General features: G+C 32.6%; 1 protein-coding gene across 1 annotated transcript; it reads right to left on the bottom strand.

Annotated features, from left to right (window-relative positions):
• Positions 1-6,000: 6,000 nt before the first annotated feature.
• On the bottom strand, positions 6,001-16,043 carry LOC148616382 (protein deacetylase HDAC6-like). Its single transcript, XM_088583363.1, has 4 exons — positions 15,866-16,043; positions 9,837-9,995; positions 8,797-8,925; positions 6,001-7,969 (listed from the first exon to the last, which is right to left on the bottom strand). The coding sequence occupies exons 1-4, from the start codon at positions 15,950-15,952 to the stop codon at positions 7,913-7,915; spliced, it is 432 nt and encodes a 143-aa protein (XP_088439489.1). The 5' UTR covers positions 15,953-16,043; the 3' UTR covers positions 6,001-7,912.
• Positions 16,044-21,303: the final 5,260 nt, after the last annotated feature.

The raw sequence follows: 21,303 nt of genomic DNA, 5'->3' as shown, positions 1-21,303 counted from the left end.
ATAAAAGAAAAGTTTACAATATGAATTGAAAATTCATCGCGTTTGTCGTATAGCTTGGTCAATAGTTTTCCGTTTCCATCGGTCTCTTAGTGCATGCCAAAATATGAGGCTGACCTCACCGTGTCTGTAGTATCCTTTATCTCAAGATCTTTGGGGTAGAAATTTGTATGAAATCTCCCAAACTAGGATTGTTTAACGATAACACGTCATCTATATAGCGGAAACTGAGGTCAAAGGATGTTCCTTCTTTTGGATCGGATCAGCTATAAAGTCAGCCTCATAAGAGTGTTTGGGTCAGCTAGTGGAGGAACACAATTTGTTTTCATTGGAATGTCATCAATTGCACACCATACTCACTTGCCTTTCGTAAATAATATATATACATTGTATTATAATAGTTTACAAAATGAAATTTTAAATCCTAGTCATTTTATGATAAAGAAATTGGAAAAAAGGGATCAATGAAATACGTTTGATCCGGATCAAATATGAATAGGAATACAGAAGAAGTAAGTGGCGGTATAGAAACGTTCCACTGCACAGCATTTTAAAAATTCTTTGTTTTTGGTAATTGCTTGGGATATTAAGGAAAGTCGTCAGATTTCTTAGATGATTTTGTTCAACTATATCTTTTTATTGTCATTTGATATGTGAATTTCACTGTCTACATAATATTTTTTTCTTAAATTGTCACATATATACCAATTTGAGATCAGCATGATGAGGATATATCAGATTAAATTAGCAACATGTTTTAATAGTTTTCTTTGCGCCTTACATTTGTACTTCTTCAATCCATCCAATAAAACTTTGGTAGTGATTTGGCCATTTAAATGTCTACCAGTAGAGTAGTAAATAAACAGATGTTATATGTAGAGAAATCGCGTTGGGGTAGAAATAAAACTCAATCAGTAGACAAATATAAGTTAGATAAGATAATGAATGAGTCCGTAAACAAACGTACATAAAAAGGTGGAGATACGGAATAACAGTGGTCATTGAAATCCGCTACTGACACAACACGCGCGGAATTACCACATAACAAAATTTGTCAGTAGCTAAATCATTCATTGTATAAAGTACCCTGTGTGATCCCCGTTTTAACATTTACTTTTTATATGACCCTGCTTAACTTATATTGAGTAACAAGTAAGTCGCTTAACTTTATCAGGTCCGTTTATCTATGTAAAAAACATTACAAAAATAAAGATAAGGTAAGTAGAACTTTATTTTAGTTTATAAAGAAATAAATTGGTCGATTTGTATTATATAATTTTATGTGTTAATTTGTTAAGCATTATTACGCAAATATGGGCCTCAATAATGAGAAAAAAATTAAATATTACTAAATGCAAGTTGTACGAGATATTTTTTTTCACATTTATTAGCTAAACAAATAACAACAACAAAAGCGTATTAGAATGGTTTCAATTTGCATATAGTCTGCATATACATGTATACTACACAATCTAAAGGACGTGTGAATTCATTTTAGGGCAAAAGTCCCAGTTATTATGGGCCCCAGTTTATGAGAAAATGAATCTGGCGACCTCATATATATATTTTTTTTTCATTTTTGTTTTAAAGTTAAACAGTTGCACATGAACCAAAATAAAGAAAATTAAAAGCAGTCTTCTTAAAGGATGGAGCCACATGAAGCGATATCAAAATCAAAAACTGGAAACAGAGACGATAAACATGCACAATGTATTGAGCAGAATAATATGCAATCAGTGATTTTTTTTCTATTTTTTAAAAATAACACACTGATTTCTTCTTTAAATAAGAAGATCCGAATATAAACATTACTTTTGATGTTTATTGACAGTCGAGAGTTGTATTGGCTGCAATATAAATGGTACATGTTACAAACCCAACGAACAATGAAAACAAATCTGCTGGACCAAAAGGTGTACCATTTTCAAGAACAAGTCGGTGTATGGATGGCGAACAGAAATAATTAAAAAACGTAATTGTATTGTTTAGAAGTGCAATGGGTTATTGTACCTATTACCTGTTATCGAGGCCTTTCCGAGCTTACTTAATGGTTTGTTTAGTATTAACTATTGTTATAAAGGTTATTCGATGCCGCATTTGTTGCGTTTCACCATGTCTGTTCTAATTTCTACTGTATTCCTATTCAGCAAAATGTGAAATCATATACATTATGTTATCGATCGGCAAGAAATTCGATTACTTAGAATCGCAATTTGATCGATGATACTTCTCAAAGGCCAGTAATTACCAACTGCTTTTCAACTTATTTGTTGAATTATATGTTGAATGATGTAATTATGCCATCTATGCAGTTTTTAACAAAAGAGTTATTAAGACTCGAATTAAATGCCCTAATAAACAAGCATATCACAGTTCGTAAGTTATACAAGATATGCAAGCTCATTAAATGTAAATTGAAAGATATCTCTAAATTATATGTTTTGGTCAGACAGTTGTTAAAGACCTGTGTTAAGATACTGTTAATTGAATATCAAGCCAAATTGAAGCTATAAACTCTTTGCAACGTAACATAAGGCTTTATTTCATACTTTAATATCTATTTTAGAGTTTAAACTGTTATACTTTTTTAACTGTTAACAACACAAAGGACAATGTTCTTGTGACCAAGAAAATAAAAGAACAAAATGCAAAACCGTCCCCAATTTTTAGCACAAAAGAGATCCGGAAATATTACTAACAGTGATTCATTATTTAATCACTCGACAGCAGAACATTTGTCCCTTCTCTCACTTGTAGAGAACCTCTAATATAAATAAAATGGTCAGATGGCGCAGCTTGATACGACCGCGTATGTCGAATCCAATACAGTTGGGAACAAGGATGGACCCACCATTCAAGCATGATACAGCTTTGAAGTTTGATTGCGATTAGACAATTTGACCAGAATCGAAGTGGCACCTTTATGACCCTTTAATTCCAGATACCCCCTACACATTCAAGAACCTTTCTTGCAAACGCTTACTAATAATCAATTCGTAGTCATTTCCAAGCATTCGTATTACTCGTCGGCATCCGTAAGTAGTAGTAACTCGTAACAGCTCGCAGACATTTACAAAAAGGAGACAAATTATTTTATGTAAAAATTGTTGACATGACCCTCAACGAATATTTGTTGATTATTTTATTCATAGATAGCACTAAAACTACTCTTAACAATTCGTAAGGCATCGTTAACCGATCATAAGAATTCGTACAGCATGCGCAAGAATTGTTTTTTTTGCTATTTTATACAATTGTTTTACAATTTATTTACAAATGATTGCGAGTTGTTTACGATAGTTTCTCGATGGATTAACGAATAAACTCGATACCGCCGAGCACTTTGAGAATACTTTTCTTATCACGAGGTGTTAGTTTGCCGTGCCATTAAGAGAAAAAAATCGAAAGAAGTTTTGGTATTATATAAAGTTGTTAATCTCGTTAAACACGTAAAATCTCCCGAAATGACCAATTAAAGAATACATGAGGCTGTGTTGGTTAAATTTATATGAGTAAATGCAACCCCATTAAAACATCATTAACCTTCGTAAAATACTCGTAAATAAACCACGAATATTCGTAAAAACTCATAGGTCATCGTTAACCATTCGTCAATTACCCTACAAGGCCTAGACTAAATCGTGACAATTCGCACTGCACTCGCAATTATTCTTAACCATGTTGTATGCATTCATATATTGCTCGTATTAAACAGTAATAAATCGTGAACTGTAATCGTTAACACATAGCAATCATTTTTAGTAAATCGTGAAGGGATTGTTCACACTCGTAACAAATCGTAAAGCAATCGCAAATCGCTCGTAAAAGTGGCTAATCTGTGATTCGTGTTAGTTTTACAAATCTTTTACATTTTGAGATTTGTAAGGATTAGTAAGAAAATTCGAATGTATGAAGGGGTATTAATGGATATATTCAACTCCCAAACTCAATCTCAACTTCTTTTGGGGGAATGGCACAATTCATTGTACATTATAACGTTCCATCTCATTTTTCTAAAGTTTTCATATAAACATCGGGAAAATGCATGTTTCTGGTCCCTTTTAGACCCTTAATTTATAATACTGGTAAAGTCGTTTTCCCTGAAATAAGCCCCAGCATTCCTGTGGTGGTATTACACCTTGTGGTAAGTTCAAAAAATGATTACACAAGTCAACTTATTGTCCAGACTTCAGAAAAATGCTTGTTTCTGGCCCTTTTTATCACATCGCTCGTAAATAGTCCAAGCATAGACCCTCAAAATCAATCCTTGTGGCAAGTTTCAAAATTGAACCAATTACAAAAGTCAACATACTGCCCAGACTTCAGCAAAATGCTTGTTTTTGGCCCTTTTTATCACATTGCTCGTAAATAGTCCAAAATCAATCCCTGTATGAATTTAGTGGTATAGAATATTTTGGAGCAATAATATAAACACGCATTTGCTTTTACTGTTGTTTTAAAGTTAATTTCTATGAAATCCTTGTTTCGGTCATTGCGTGAATATCTAGCAAATGTCTATGGTTGAAGACGACGACGACCCGAACGACAATGACAGCGCCATACCATTAAACGATCGCATTTTTTGTCGTATAAAAGCATGTTATCCTTATTCACCCCAGATATGACATCCCATCCAGGAAATAATGGTTAACCTAACACATGAACAGAGCACTGGAAAAAAAGTTGCAATGAAATTGTAACAGTGAAAACAATTGAAATTATAAGCCTCACTTTTGATTTATACATTAATCTGATAAAAAATTTTTAAGAGTAACCAATTTGTAATAGAATAAAAGTTTAATCAATTACATAGAAACATGCCATGAAATCGAATAATAGTCAGTTCCTGTTGGCAGGAATTGTGATCATCCAATGATGAGAGCAAATTGTAGAAGAGGCGTATTTAGACCATTTATATTGGTAAGTCATATACATCGCAATTTATCGCGCAAACTTCACAAAAATTCAGATCACTTGGAAGGTTATAATGCATCTTTTTCGTATTTATTTCAGAATGCCCTAATAATGATAAGTGACTTGATCATAATGCTGTAATATCAGCTAAATCATGTACATGTAAAGTAGATGGTTACAGCTGGGACACTGCAATGTCAGATAAATTAGGTACATGTAAAGTAGATGGTTACAGCTGGGACGCTGTAATGTCAGATAAATCATGTAATGTAAAGTAGATGGTTACAGCTGAGACACTACATGTCAGAAAAAATAATAAAAATAAATCGTATTTACAGGTTAGATATTGTATGTCAGAGAAAATAAAATAAAATAATAAACCGCAATTCTGTTGTGATATTGTATGCCAGAGAAAATAGAAAAAATAAACCGTAATTACTGGAGAGTTGTTGTATGCAAGAAAAAATGTATTTACTGGTGGGAAACTGTATGCCAGATAAAATGAAATCAATAACCACTTGAATCCCATTATGAATACAGACTATGCATTATTTTTCTTGTTAGTCCATAAAAGGGTTTACCGGTCCTTCAAGAATAATTACAGCGTTAAGGGCTGGTCCATCATAACTTTAAAAATAATTCAAATGTTACATTATAATTAGATATACAAAAACACGTACAAAATTAGTAAATATCAATTTAATATGATACATAATGAACTAATAATTGAATTGTTATTTTAATTTTAAACCAATCATTTAGAAAATGTGTTGAATACAACTCCATATATATGTTGACTTATAAAACAAATATTTTCTTTTCGAATGGTCTAGAAATACTTTTACTTTCTACAACGGTTCTGGAAATATGAGCCAAAACAAAACAAAAATTATTCTCGACTTAATACGACCGCAGGAGTCAAATACTTAAAGAGTTGATGCAGGTATGGATACAACTTTCAAGCTTGATACAGTGCATTAAGTCATTTGACAAAGGATGAGTATTTGACCAGAATCAAAGTGGCCCAATTATGGTCCCTCATTCCTAATCAGTTCAAGTCACAATTGTCAACATCAATAAACAAAGAAATAAGAAGTAAGTTTTATTTAGAGTAGGCATGAGATACATAATAAGAGCTTTTGACAGACATAATGAAAATATTTGCTTCTTGCCTCTCAATCTTATTCGTTCAAGTCACAACCATTTAACAATCACAGTCTCCGTTTCATGGTATGTCAGGTTTTCAGAAAAAAAATGTTTCTAGTTCCCTTCTGATCCCTTATCCCAAACTGATTCAATTTACAACCCTCAAATTTAGTCCCAGTCTTCTTGCGGTGGCAAGGTGCCTTTTTGGTACAATTATCAAAAGAACTGTTTAATTATATCAAAGTTAGTAAAAACAGGTTAATGATTTCTTTTTCCCCTTTTGGGCCCTTGATGCTGAACGTTAAAAGTCTTATCCCCGGAAATCCACCCCAGTCTGACCTTTTTGGTGTAGAATATTATGAAACAATATCATAGACATCCATATGCCTCTAAATTAAGTTTCAAAGTTGAATTCGATTAAGAGCTTGGTTTTAGTCACCATTTGGCTCCTTATTCCAAAACGGTTTAGGCAATAATCCCAAATATCAAAACCAACATTTCTTATGTGGTCTGAAAGGTTGTTGCAAAATTATATAAAGATAAGGCAGATCATATTCAAGTCAGCATATGAAAGCTAAATGTTTACGGATGGCGAAGACAACGACACGAATGGCAAGGACAGCACGACGCTACTTTACGATTGAAATTATTTTGTAGTCGTACACAAACTACAAAAAAACTGGTATTTTTCACCAACAAGAGCATTAATCCTGATATGAGTCTTTTCTTACTGATATCCGGTTGAATCATACGTTGGACTAATCATTTCATAAACGGAAATCTTCTATCCACCTTTCATTGTTTTAAGATTTAGGAGAAGAAAAGTTAATTTTTGCCTGTCAAGGGCATTAATTCTAAAAAGAAAGTAATAATACAACTTCAGTCCAATCAAGACCTTTGCGGCTATATGAACAGGATCATTTTTTTTCAATTGGAAGTTCCTTAAAATCTATTATGTTTTTTTTTTTTCAGATATTGCCAAACAGTGCAAAAACGAGTAATTTTTCGCCTTTCATCACCCAAACATACTTCGACAAAATGGCCATTTATTTTTAAGATCATTTCATCAATTTAAAGTTTGTTTTATCTATCTGTTATGACTAATACCTTTAAAAGAACGTCGTCTTTCGGCTTTAAATTGTAGCATCTTTGACCCCAGTAGACGCTCGGTATTCTTTAATAAATCCTTCGAAGGGAGCAACTTAAACCGACCACAAAAATCGCGCCATAAACCAATCCAAAGCAAGTATGGAAAATGCTTGTTTCTGGTCCCCTTTGGTTGGTTCATGTATCAACCCTTAAAATCGATCCCAGCAATCCTTTTAAGTATGGCACCTCGTAGTACCGTTTCAAACATATTGGCAAAATGATGACATACAAAAATCATTTAAATATCTACAAGCTTTAAGGAAAAAGACAGGAAAACGCGCATGACGGACTGACAAACTGTTAGACAGGTACAATCCTAAATGTATTTCTTACGATACTAATATTATACATGTGTATGTCAAAGAAAACGATAATACAAAAACGATATTGTAAGATTTATTACATGTTTTAGTTGTGGCAAATAAAATATGTGTATAATTTGACAGTTCCTAAATATGAAGATAAATATAAATTTTTCATGAGCTTAAAGATTACAAAACCAATCATAGCAATGTGTCACATAGGAAAACACAAATATCTACAACTCCTAAAAGAATTAAATATTTCTTTAGGAATGGTGCAAATAGATGAAACTGCCTTAACACATTACCAAGTTTAAGAAATGGCGCATAATAACGACTCATATTTCAAATACCATAAACAAAGAAAATAAGTGAAATATAACACATCACAGTAACAATTTCTACTATAGAGCTTCACCAAACTTATGCATGTGGGCCGCACTTTTTGCTGGCTTGATTATCTGTTAAAAATGTTAACAAAATTAAATTAAATTAAAATCATCTTTATCCTTGAGATATGATAACAACTATAATAACCTTTATTTATACATGTATATCTGTGACACATAGACACATGACTTTTCCTCCATTTTTTGGTGCAAGGTCAACATTTTTTCAATAAGCTTTTGATACAGAGTTACATGTATATTACCTCAAGATAAGTCATCACTCAAAAATATCTAGTGTATTTATGTGATGTGTCCATATCAACATTAATGACAGATTTATTAAATTTTTGGTACATTTTTTTGTATTACACTGGATATAACCAACTGGGCGAGTGTTACAAAAAATAGTGATGTTGCTTCCCCTACCGGTTCACTTAGTCCTCACTTCTAGTTGTCAATAGCTAGCTAAGGGATCATTTCTGATTGTCTCTGTTTGTTTTCTGTGTGTTGATTGTTATTTCCGTCTCACTTTTTTCTTCAACTTTGTTTTTGCTTTGTGTCGGTTCCTTACATGGTAAGGAACATAACTCACAAAATTAATATGTTAATATGATTGCTTACAGATTTATTTATCTGTACTAAATACTCGCAGTATTAGTCATACACAAAACGTCTACAGAAAGACGATGTTGCCATATATATAACATATGCGTAAGCAGATAGATTGAATAAAAATAAGTATCTACAACTGGAGAGAGAACTTGAAACAAATTGTACATCTAGGATTGTACAAATCAGTTTCATTACAATTGGAGTCATCTACATAGAACATGATTTTTAACATTAAGAAAGCTAAAACTTGGGCAGTTTTTAAGATATACTAAACTATCATATCTCACCTGGTGATCAACATAGTTATCACAGCCATAACACCAAACTGACAAATCAGAATAGCTCAGACACATCACATGACTTTCCTCAACTCCATGGAAAACCATGTGCTCATTGACAAATCTACTACAGAAGACCTAAAAGATGGTACAAACGCATTAAAAAAGTAATACTGGTACAATAGAGTTGTTTGCCAATGGAGGATGCAGAATTCTACCAAAAACTTCAGCTAAAAATATCAAATATCTACATAAAAATCTCTGTCATTAAAATACTTTGTATTATCGTACTGTTCTTATTCTAATAATTATGATAGCTGCAAGTTTCAATTTTTTTACATATGTGGCTATTAGTTATACATGGAATTTGCATTAGACAGTTCTATGTACAACGAGTATCTAGCACAATGGTTGATTTTTTTAAAATAAAATCCTTGCCAGCAGAGTGCTTTCCATTTCTCAGTGTCGTCCGAGGTTTCCATTCTTTTGGGGGATGACTGGTAGAGTAGTGGTAAGTATGGGGGGAATGTAGCATGAAATCTTGATTTTTCACAAATTCTTTGCCCCAAAACGTTCTTGCCTTGATACACTCGACATTTAACTCTATGTACGCCCAAATCCTGAAATCTTAGATCTGCTCTTGATGCGCATTTTCATTCGTCGATGATACAAATATGTTCTGTCCACAATGTTTTTTTTTACATATGACATTGAATTACAAAATGACATTAACTTGTGGATAGCTTTTTTAAAGGGTCTATATATAGCTTTAGGATGTTAACATCAAGTAATGAAATATAAAACAAGACATGATGTTTTTAAATGTCATTGGGTTATTACAAAGCCTTATTTAGCATAATATTAAAGCTTTTTTTCTAGTATGTTTTAAAAATGTGAAAAGGCAAATGTGTGTCGCTGAATTACTGTATTTTCTGTGATTTTAAATTGGATGTAACACATGTGGATAGATGAGGATTACCTATACATGTACTTAAACAAATCCAGCAATTCCTTCAAGTTTTCAGTTGCAGTTGGAATAAGGAACTTACTCTGTAGCAGACTAAACATATCCAGTTTTCTGATGTATCACCACATTTTTCACATGGTGCATTGGTGTCTAGAACAGCTGTTCTCTCGGGTAACGGAGCAACCGTCTCTAAATGAGGGCACCACGTTAGTGGGTTCACAGCATACATTTGCTGGACACCCTGAAATGATAAAACAAAGAAAAATGTGGGTCATTTAATGACGAAGAATCTGTGAAATTAAACACATTATACTTTAAATAACATTATTATCCTGGCTCTTTTGGGTACTTAATTCCTAAAAGGTAAAGGTAAAGGTAAAGGTAAAGGTAAGGGTATGGGTAAAGGTAAAGTAAAAGCCAATTAAACCCCTAAAAAACCCTTCCTTTTGTTCTTTAGTTCGGATACCATAAAAATGATTCTTAATTTACTTTGTTATTTTGTCCTAAATCGTCTTTTAAAACTAGCAAAAAAGGGGAGTGGAAACAGTGGGGGGAGGAAGAGAAAGTTACAACTATTCACAACTCCGTTAGTGAAGTTCTAGATAAGAGTTTGGGTAACTTGTAGTTGTGACCTCAAGTGTTCAATTCATTCATTTTGAAGAAAGAGTAATCAAGGGAACCAAGGTTATAGCGGTAATCAAAAGAATGTAATCCAGGGACAAAGACCAGACATGGAAAACAGACATACACAACAAAGAACATAAAGTAACTAAAATCATACATACAAAGTAACAAAAGTAAATGAGCAACTCAGACTCCACTTAAAACTGGGAGCATGGACCAGGTGCACCGGTAGGGTAAGCATTCTCTGCTTTTCTAGAAACACCCGTAGAAATCATTAAATTTGGTTTTGTAAAGCTTGTGGAAATATTTGTATGTTTCACATATATCTTGTTCCCATCTTTTATGTTTTAAAGACACAATTTGGAACAAATTGTTTGGACCTTTTCTAATACTGGCACGAGACCACAATTAATTTTCAAGTGCATTTCAATGTACACATTTGAGCAGATTAAAAATATTCCACTGGCGCAAACTGAAAAAAACTTCTCTGGCCTAAAGATACCTACAAACAGGATTTTATTTATAAATTGTAAAAAATTTTACCATCATTTTCATACATATGTCCTGGAGATGGGGTAAACATGACAAATGAACTGAGTTAAAAGTCCTAAATTTTGACCTTCTTCCACTGAACCAAATCACATGTTGGTCAGAATTTATCAATAAAAAAAAATCCCAAGTAATTTTTACCTATTTTCTACCAATTAGAGGCAAAACTTCAGCAAATAAGTAAAAATATGAAAAAAATGTGGAAGGTACCTACTACCAAAGTTGGAACTATATTCGTATACAAGGAAAACCAAGGGCAATTAATTGTGCTCTGGGACCTGTTAGACTGGTAAATGTGGTCACTTTGAACAAAAATTGCACTTATGTCAAGATAAACCTTTTTTTACTTCAACTACAAAGTTTCATCATGATTAGTTGAAAAATGTAAAAGTAATAGCCAAAATAGTATCAGTGGTACATTGCATGACTCGTATGTCCAGCGGTCAAAGGAAATAGGGCCCATCTAAAATGTCCACTTTTTTTTTAAATGCAGTACTTTTGTGATTTTTTACATTGGTTGCATCATACTATGTGTATCCAATGCAATGAAGTTGAATTTACTCAAGTTCTAGCTGCTTTCAGGCCAAAAATTGTGTTTTTATACATGTGGCCATGGTCAATGCACTTTCAGGGGTACACATATGAAAACTCATTTTATGATGCTGACAGTGACTTAAATTGATCAACTTCAAACTTAAAGTGGTCTACACACATCACATGTACATTAAAAGCAATAAGAAGTGGTTTCAAAGCTACAAATGTCACTTCAGATCATTTTAAACCAGACCTGTACAGAGCTTGCTGAAGTGCAATTGTGTCCGATATTAAAAGTTAGCCTTTATTTGGGCTTTGAGTGATAAAAAAACTGAAACAAACATAAAATAATGTAAGGTTCTAAGCTTATTGGGTACTTAAGCAGACAGTTAGCTGTATTTTTCCAGTTTTTCTAGAAGAATTGTCTTTTTTGAAACCTCACAGTGTATGCGGTACTCTAAAATTAGGTGTTTTTCAGACATCACACAGTACATAAATGTAGTGACTTACACTAAATGCTTTAATGTTAATGAAATAAATATAAGAGGTCTTTGTTACACTATTATTATTGTTTGCTAGCAAATACAAAAGATTCAGACTAGTAAAACACATATCTGTGATTTTATTGATCCTAAGACAAGGCTGCGAAAACCCTTGATTTCGCCATATTGCATTAACTGGTTTCATAAAAATACACTAAATTATCAGATTTCTGCCTAAATCTTGTTCAAAGAGTATGTTTTTTGTTGATTTGATGTTTCTACTATACAGTTAGAGGAGAATACTCAAAGCTGTGCAATATTTTCCTCACTGGTCTACATTTCATATCTAGCACCATAGCAAGAGTGCAATTTCCATGGAAAATCCAATAGAAATCATATTTTTTATTAAAATTTCAGAAAATAGAGAATAAAGGGCAAAAAACTCCATATTCCATGTAGATTTGCTGAATTCTTGAAAATAAACTTCATATTACTACAAGAAAACACTAGCAAATTACAGCCCACCTCCTTATTAGGCACGAGACCACAATTAATTTTCAAGTGCATTTTCAATATACACATTTGAGCAGAGTGAAAAAATTCCATCTGCGCAAACTGAATAAAAATTCTCTGGCCTAAAGATACCTACAAAAAATTTTACCGTCATTTTCTAAAATTAATTCTGTGAAAGTACTATTCTTCCTGGGGTACAAATTTTCGTTGTTTTTGTGGTTGAGGCAGACCACGAAATTTGGCTCCCAATGAAAAAGAGATTCCCATTGATGTGTATACTGAAAACTAAAACCACGATTTCAAGAATACAAGAACTTGTGCATCTTCTCTAGTCCACAAAAATTGGTATCCATGAATTAAAGTACTTTCACAGTACATAATTATGACTGGGAGATGGAGTATACATGACAAATGAACTGAGTAAAAAGTCCTAAATTTTGACCTCCTTCCAATGAACCAAATCACAACTTGTAGTCAGAAATTTATCAATAAAAAAAATCCCATGTAATTTAACCTATTTTCGACCAATTAGAGGCAAAACTTCAGCAAATAAGTTTCCAGTAAACATATGAAAAAATGTGGAAGGTACCTACTACCAAAGTTGGAACTATATTCATATACAAGGAAAACCAAGGGCATTTAATTGTGGTCTCGTACCTACTTCTATATTGTTTTAGATACGGGCTTGATACCTGATACTTGGTTGTCTGGAATTATTAAACCCATATACAAAAACAAAGGTGATCGGGATGATTTAGATAATTATAGAGCAATTTGTCTTACATCCAACTTGGGTAAAGTGTTTACCTCTGTGATAAACACTAGACTCAATAAGATGTCTGATGAATTTCGACTTATATCTGACTCTCAAGGTGGTTTCAGGAAAGGTTATAGTGCACAGGACAATATATTTATTCTTCACTCCCTCATTTCTCTATATCTTTCATCAGGTAAAAAATTGTACTGTGCTTTCATTGATTTCAGGAAAGCTTTTGACACAGTTTGGAGAGTTGGATTATTTCAAAAATTATTAAAAAATAATATTAGTGGGAAAGTGTTTAATGTCATTTTGAACATGTACACTAATATTAAATCATGTGTTAAAATGGGAGAACTTAAAACAGAATATTTCCCATGTGAAATAGGGGTCTGTCAAGGGGAAAAACTCTCACCATTTCTGTTTGCCTTGTATCTAAACGATCTGGAAGAGCTTTTACCGAAAACTCTATTTCAAGTTTACAATATCTAGATACAAAAAGTTTAGAAAATATAGGATTTTATATTAAATTGTTTATACTTCTATATGCAGATGACACTGTAATTTTTGTGGATACACCTGAGGAATTACAAACTGCTTTAGATGTATTTGAACAATATTGTGCAACTTGGAAGCTGACTGTGAACGTTTCAAAAACAAAAATTATAATTTTTTCTAAGCGGAAATCTACTAGAAGGGTACATTTTAATATTTTTGAGCAGAATATAGAAATATGTGATTCGTATACATATCTGGGTCTTATATTCAATTATAATGGTAATTTTTATAAGTCCAGAAACAAACTCGTAGAGCAGGCACAAAAAGCTCTTTATGCTCTTTATTACAAGGTAAATAACATAAGTATTCCCATAGATTTGCAATTGAAATTATTTGACTCATTAGTAGCCCCTATTTTAACCTATTCTTCAGAAATATGGGGCTTTGAAAATAAGTCAAATATAGAAAAAATTCAACTTCAATTTTGCAAGAAAATCCTAAATCTCCGTTCATCTACTCCAAATTTTATGGTGTATGGAGAGTTAGGACGATATCCTACTGAAATAAGCATCAAGCTTAAAATGATATGTTTCTGGTTTAAACTTGTAAATAACACAGATAAATTATCTGGTAAATTGTATAATCTTATGTTCAATATGTATGAAAACGGTGATCGATCTTTCAAATGGATATGTTACATAAAATCAATTTTTGATGATATTGGATATAGTGAAATTTGGAATATACAAGGGAATGTTAATATCAATTTTCTTAAACTTCTTGTGAAACAGATCTTACAAGACCAGTTCATACAGAAATGGTATTCTGATATTGATGTTTCGTCCAGAGGAAATTTTTATTCGAAGTTTAAAATTGAGTTTCGTCTCGAGCCATACTTACTGAGACTCAAAAAATATCACAGAACAGTTATATGTAAACTTCGAACATGCAATATAAAATTTCCTATGGAAACAGGAAGATGGTACGGAACACCACAACATGAACGGGTCTGCACTTTATGTCGAACAGGTCTGGGGGATGAGTTTCATTATGTTGCTTTGTGCAATCATGATCTTGTAACCGAACTTAGAAATAAGTATATTCCAGGTTACTATACAGCCAATCCGAATGTTAATAAATTGTATGGAATGATAATGTATTGTAACACAAATGTATTGACTAACCTTTCTATCTTCATCGCAAAAGTTGCAAAACTTTTGTAGGCACACAGTAATCCCATATATAAATATATTTTTTTAAATTGTATACTAGTACACATATTGTCACATTAATCCGCTAAACCTATATGAGAGTTTGACTTTCTTTTATAAACGTGTTGTAAAATACAAACCACGTGATATAATTTCCGGTGATGATAAGGCTAAATGTACTTTTGAATTTCAATACATTTGTGTGACAATGAATTAGTGTATTTTGTTTTTGTGTATTTAAAAATATTGTCTGTCGTCTACTCATTTCGTTTCCATTGTAAACTGTATATATATATTCGCTCCTGTTCCGTAGCATGAACTACGGCTGAGTGTTTTTCTGAACAAAAGTAGTAGTTTAAAAAGTATATCTTTAATTAATTTGGTGAACATGTTGCTGATCCATATTCTAAGCTTAGACGCACAATTGACTTATATAGTATAGATACTTTCTTAGATATTAAGTTAGTAAAACATCGTCTTATTATACATCAACGTTGATTGGCTATTTCACAGCATGTGAAATATGACGATCTGAATGCAAGTCATTTGAAACAATAACACCTAAATCTCGTTGACAGTCTTCTCCATTTGGTCTTTTGACAGCCCTTCAACAGCACAGGTCATAAAACCTAGATTTTTTTAAAATAACATGGAGATCCATGCATTTATAAAAATAACAAAAATTTACCTTATGAAATGGTAGTTGTTTTGCTCTGTTTCCTGTTTGAGTTTAGCCTCCAGAATTAACACAAAGTGAAAACCTTCTTTTTGCTTTTTGTGTTATGGAACTTTATGTAATGTACTCAATAATCCAACGAAGAACAAGAGTCTACTGACAACGACACGTAAGACAATACCCTGCCATTATACTGAATCCCTACTTAATTACGTTTCTCTCGGACTGGTCACTATCACTGCCTTAAGCTTACTTCTGTTTACTTACCTTTTCCTCCATTTGTTTCATTAATTGTATTGCCGTATTTGGTCTTTTGTCATTGCCACCACTGGCCCCATTTTGTGAGTCTGCCATATCCAACGATTTATAAGAGTAAGAAGGTATATTCTTCTTCTGTTGTGAAATAGTGTATTTACGGCTATGACAATTGTACTGTCAATATTTAGCACGCTGAAAACAAACGCGGATAAACAATTCCGCACCGACATATTTATCATTACTGTCATTTACTAGAAAACTAGAAAAAGTTATCGTTTGATCCTTTACAAATTCTAAAATATTGTTGATTCTATAGAACCCAAGTATTTGGATTCAAAAGTTTTATAAGAGAACAATATATAAACGAATGTTTATTTAGTTTATTTTTAGAATTGGGTATTAAGCATACTCTATAAATAGCCATAGAATAGAAGATTTTCTTTGTCGTATGGTAATAGTTTTTTATTGCGTTTAAATTCTTAATAAGTTGTTAATGTTTTTTTTTTTTTTTTTTTTTTTGTTTATTTTATTTTATTTTATTTTATTTTATTTTATTTTATTTTTTGTTTTGTTTTGTTTTGTTTTGTTTTGTTTGTAATGCTCTATTCATTTAATTCGATTACGAGTTAACTTTCTTAGACTCAGAGTGTCAGTCACTTTTTATGTTAATGCCCAGGGGCGGATCCAGGATTTCAGTTTGGGGGGGGGCGTAAATTGAATTAAATACCGTGCAAAGCAAGGCAAAAAATATTATGGGGTGAAACTTGTGATTTCTTTTCTTACCGATTTAAGGGGTCCTTGGATCCGCACCTGATGCCAGGACAGTAAAAAAATATTTTCATATAGTTGTTTATACGACGAACCACATCCTTTGCTTTACAAAAAGAACAACAACAACAAAAACAAAAACAAAAACAAAACAAAAAACCGATGATCTTGATTCTATAGAAATTTCGGAATATATTGTTAAGATGAAAAAAAAAACGATTTAAAAAAAAATCTGGTGGTATAGCTTTGGCATGCAAACAATATTTAGACAAATACATAGAAGTTACTGAAACTCAATCACAATTTGTCATGTGCTTTAACATTTTGTCAAATCTTACTAAATTGAACGATGATATTTTAATTGGAAATATTTATATTCCACCTGAATGTTCTAAATAATTCTAATTACAAAATAGAAAATTATCTTGTCTCGTCACAACCAAATAATGTAAACAAAAGTGCAATAAACGAAATGGTTAACAGAATAGGTTTTGCTTTCAAACTAGTGCAAGAGAGACTTTTGGCACTAGAATAATTCAGAATTAGAAGGTCCATGAATCACCATTAGCCAAAAACAAACTATGGTTTAGTACTGAATGTAGACATGCGCGGCAAAACTACCGCAAACTTAAAAGAAATTTTAAAAATCGACTGTCCCGTTCCTTGAAAGCCAGATTTCTTGAATCCGAAAAAAATATAAAAAGACTCTAGATACATGCAGTAAAACGTACCGCTCGCAAATGAGAAAGAAGCTTGAAAATTTGAAAACATCAGACCCCAAAAATACTGGAAACTATTGAACAAAGGGAGAGACAAAAAACAGCCAAATATTCCTATTGCAGAGCTTTTTGAATTTTTCAAAACACTAAATACACCATCGAATAATGAACAAGAAAATAACGGTTTCGATCATATGATACCAGATGTTGAAGCGAATAACTTAAGTGAAAATATAAATGAAGTCATAACACGCGATGAGATCAGAAGACAGCATTTCTAAACTGAAAACTAACAAGGTATGTGGCGAAGATAACATTGTAAATGAGTATATTAAATCGACTGTCGACATAATGTTACCAATATACGAGAAGCTTTTTAATCTAATTTTTGATTCTGGTATTATGCACGACCTCTGGCTGATCGGAAACATAAAACCAATTTTCAAAAACAAGGGGGATCCATTGGATCAAAATTTTTTTAGACCAATCACAATTCTAAGTTCCCTTGGGAATGATCCGAAATTCCCCTAAAGTTGTTATTTATAGGTTATTTAAAACAGAATTCCAATTTGAAAATTATTTAACAATTCTTGAAGACAATGATTTATTCACTCTTTGTGCGTTCAGAACCACAAATCACAAACTGCCAATCGAAACAGGGCGATGGAACGGGGTCGAAAGAGGTGAACGAATCTGTAATAAGTGTAATGACTCTAAAATTGGAGACGAAATTCATTTCATTATGGAGTGCCCCTTTTCAGTGGAAAAAGAAACAAACTTATTAATAAAAGCCTGTCAACACGACCTAATATCTTAAGATACCGACAAATTATGTGTTCCCAAAATAAAATAAGCTTGGAAAAACTATGTAGATTTATGAAATGCATCACAAAAACAGATTTTCTCTAGGCTTACCTTTTAACCTTCTTAAGAAGTAAATGTTTTCCTTGAGTATGAGGGGTGAGAGTGTGAAGTAAATTGGGAGTGTGTAAGTGTGTCTGGTCTTGTCTTGTTTTTTGTTTGTTTGTTTTTGTTTTTGTTTTTTTATTATTATTATGTCATGTCGCCGTCCCATTGTATTTATGGTTTATGAGAATAACTATCTGTATCTGTATCTGTAAAAAAAACCATATCCTTTAGTATAATTCGTGAGATCAGTTCTTCTAACAACCTTGATATGACCGCAATTATCGATTGTTATATTTCACAGAAATTTAAGATATTTAAACGGTCGTAACTGTTATCATGCTATCACGTGATAGTTACATATATTAATTGCTGAATATCATCAAGAGCCGCCTATGAACGGTTGAAAACTTACCACATAAAACGGGCTTAAGAAACACGCCAAGTGAATTAGCTAAAGTCCAATAAAGGATAGTCTATGTGTCATAGGGAAGCACGATTCCTCCCTACAAAATGAATGGAATGCATATTTTGGCTTCTTAAATAATAATTATCTTTATATCTAGATGCACTTTATTTGCTAGGTCAAAACGCTATCTTTATATGTTCAAGATCACAATATACAAAAATATCAATTATTTAGGTATTGCAAATTTCGGTATGCTGTGTTCGTGTTTTTCAGCAGCATTAGAACCAAGGTACACGTATGTGGTTCTGATCAATGCTTTTAGTTTTTAAATTGATAATATTTTATTTGATTTGGTAATACTCTGTACAGATAAGTTGTTGGAATCCCCATGGGGACTTATTGTGCTCGTCTTAAAGCCGATTTGTTTCTCAGTTTGTTTTCGCAGTTCATGGCTAAACTCTTTAAAGATCCTACAAAGCATGATCTGTTGCATGATGTAACATGTAATTCACCTGAATCGGTTGCTAATTTGTTCTCAGACCTTCATAGTGAAATGTACAAACATAGTGAAAATCTAGTGTTCAAACAAGATCATAAAGAACAGGTTCACAGTTGGTATAATGAAATACTAAGAAACTGTTTTGAAAAAGACAACAACCTACCTGGAGGTGAAATGACCGAGACAGAGTTACTAGCAGCTTATCAACAATTAAAGAAATGTAAATCTGGTGGTAATGATTAAGTCGTAAATGAACGTTTATTGTATGGCGGTAACGTTCTGAAGAATTGCTCAGTCAATTTTTTTTTAATTTGGTGGTTGACGTTGGACGTAAACCCGAAAGTTGGAAATATGGATTTATCGTGCCTTTGTCCAAAGGAAACAACAAACCTAAAACATCAACAGACAGCTACCGTCAATTAGTCTTCTTTAAAACTTTATGAACATTTCGTAAAATCCAGATTAATGTCACATTTACTTGATTCTGAAAATTTCCCAATAGACAACTGCAAAGGTTTCAGAGGCATTTAGGTTGCTTCTTTCAACTTACATGAATTGATATGTCACAATATAGAACTGTTTAGCAATGTGTATGCAGCTTTCCTTGATAACCGTAAGGCATTTGATACGGCCTGGAGAAGAGGTCTCATGGTTAAATTGCATAAATTGGGTGTTAAAGGGAATATATGGTCTTTAATCAATGACTGCTATATTGATACAAAGAGTGCAGTAATTGTTAATCAATGTGAATCTGACTTTTTCTCCGTAGATTAAGGAATTCGTCATGGGGGTGTTTTATCAGGGTTATTGTATATTGTATTTATAAATGACCTTATTTGTGAGTTAGAAAATGTATGTCGAAACAGTGGCATGTTCAACGTGACCAGTTGTGCCCCCACGCTTGCAGACGATATAGCATATATAAGCACATCTCCATTGCATTTGAAAATGATGCTTGATATCTGTTATGAATACTCTAAATGTTGGAGATTTAGTTTTAATGCAAGTCAATCGAATATTATGCAATTTTCACATAGTTTGTTCCAAAGGATTGGTGCAATTTTCGTGGCGTATAGATGGAGACTTTACACCTTTTGCAGAAAGTTATACTGACTGAGGGATTGACATAAACTCAAAATTCAAATCGATTAATAGAACACAAAATGCATGTAGGAAGGGAAGAAACGCATACTTTGCCTTGAACAGAATATCAGCTAAAACTACGAATCCGTCTGTACTTATAAATTTATATACTGTGTAGTAAATTGTATGGCTGCGAAATGTGGTCCAAAATGAGATTTAATAATGATTCTGTACTAAGCAGGTTTCATCACTATATCGTAAAACGTATTCTGAATCTTGCCACATGAACTCGATCTGATATGTCAAAGTATTCTAGGAATATACCCAATAGAGACGTACATACATAAGCGGAAATTAATGATCTTTCAAAAACTTTGCAATATACAACTTATTTATCAAAAACTATATGCATGACAAGACTTTTCTGGTTTCTAAATGATAATAAGCATAGATATCTGGGATTTATACCAGACATTGTGGAAATACTGTCAAAATATGATTTAACGCAGTATCTTCTGGACAACATTGCAGATGGACACTTTCCGTGCAAAGCTATATGGAAATCGTTAGTTCAAAATGCTGTAAAAAACAAGAAACAATCGTCCTAATGGCACGATCGTATGAGTAACAATAGTGACTTCGACAAATTTCGATGCTTGCATAAATCAATAAAACTATCATCTTTCTGGAAGTTTTCCAAAACCTTTACTGTAATTAATAGATCATTTTCATTACAAAACTATGGACAATTATACAATACGTCTCTACATCTGGTGCTTGTACTGTATGTGATAGACCATTTGCCGATGTGTATATTCATGCATGCTGCTCTTGTACATTAACAGAACATTTACGTGATGTATTATGGAATATTATTATCGAAAATTTTTATTTGAAATTATATTATGAACTCTCGCAGTATGATGATGAAATTCTTTATCAGACGTTACTTGGACGTGAACCGCTCTGGAAGCTAGAGAGCAAGTTGAACTCTCCATGCACATATTATTCCTGTCGTAGATGTGGCGATACATGTTACGTCGTATGCAAGCATCATTGCTAT

The sequence above is a fragment of the Perna viridis genome, chromosome 5 (assembly GCF_037379345.1).
Source record: "Perna viridis isolate PV_CMFRI_1.1 ecotype Kerala chromosome 5, ASM3737934v1, whole genome shotgun sequence".
NCBI classification, from domain to species: Eukaryota; Metazoa; Mollusca; class Bivalvia; order Mytilida; family Mytilidae; genus Perna; species Perna viridis.
This window is presented reverse-complemented; position numbering and strand designations above follow the sequence as displayed.

Coding starts and splice junctions, on each gene's coding strand:
- LOC148616382 (XM_088583363.1), bottom strand. CDS start 15,952: ATGGCAGACTCACAAAATGGGGCCAGTGGTGGCAATGACAAAAGACCA. Junction 8,926..9,836: donor TATGTTTAGTCTGCTACAGA/GTAAGTTCCTTA, acceptor ACCATCTTTTAG/GTCTTCTGTAGTAGATTTGT. Junction 7,970..8,796: donor ATAACTATGTTGATCACCAG/GTGAGATATGAT, acceptor CATTTTTAACAG/ATAATCAAGCCAGCAAAAAG.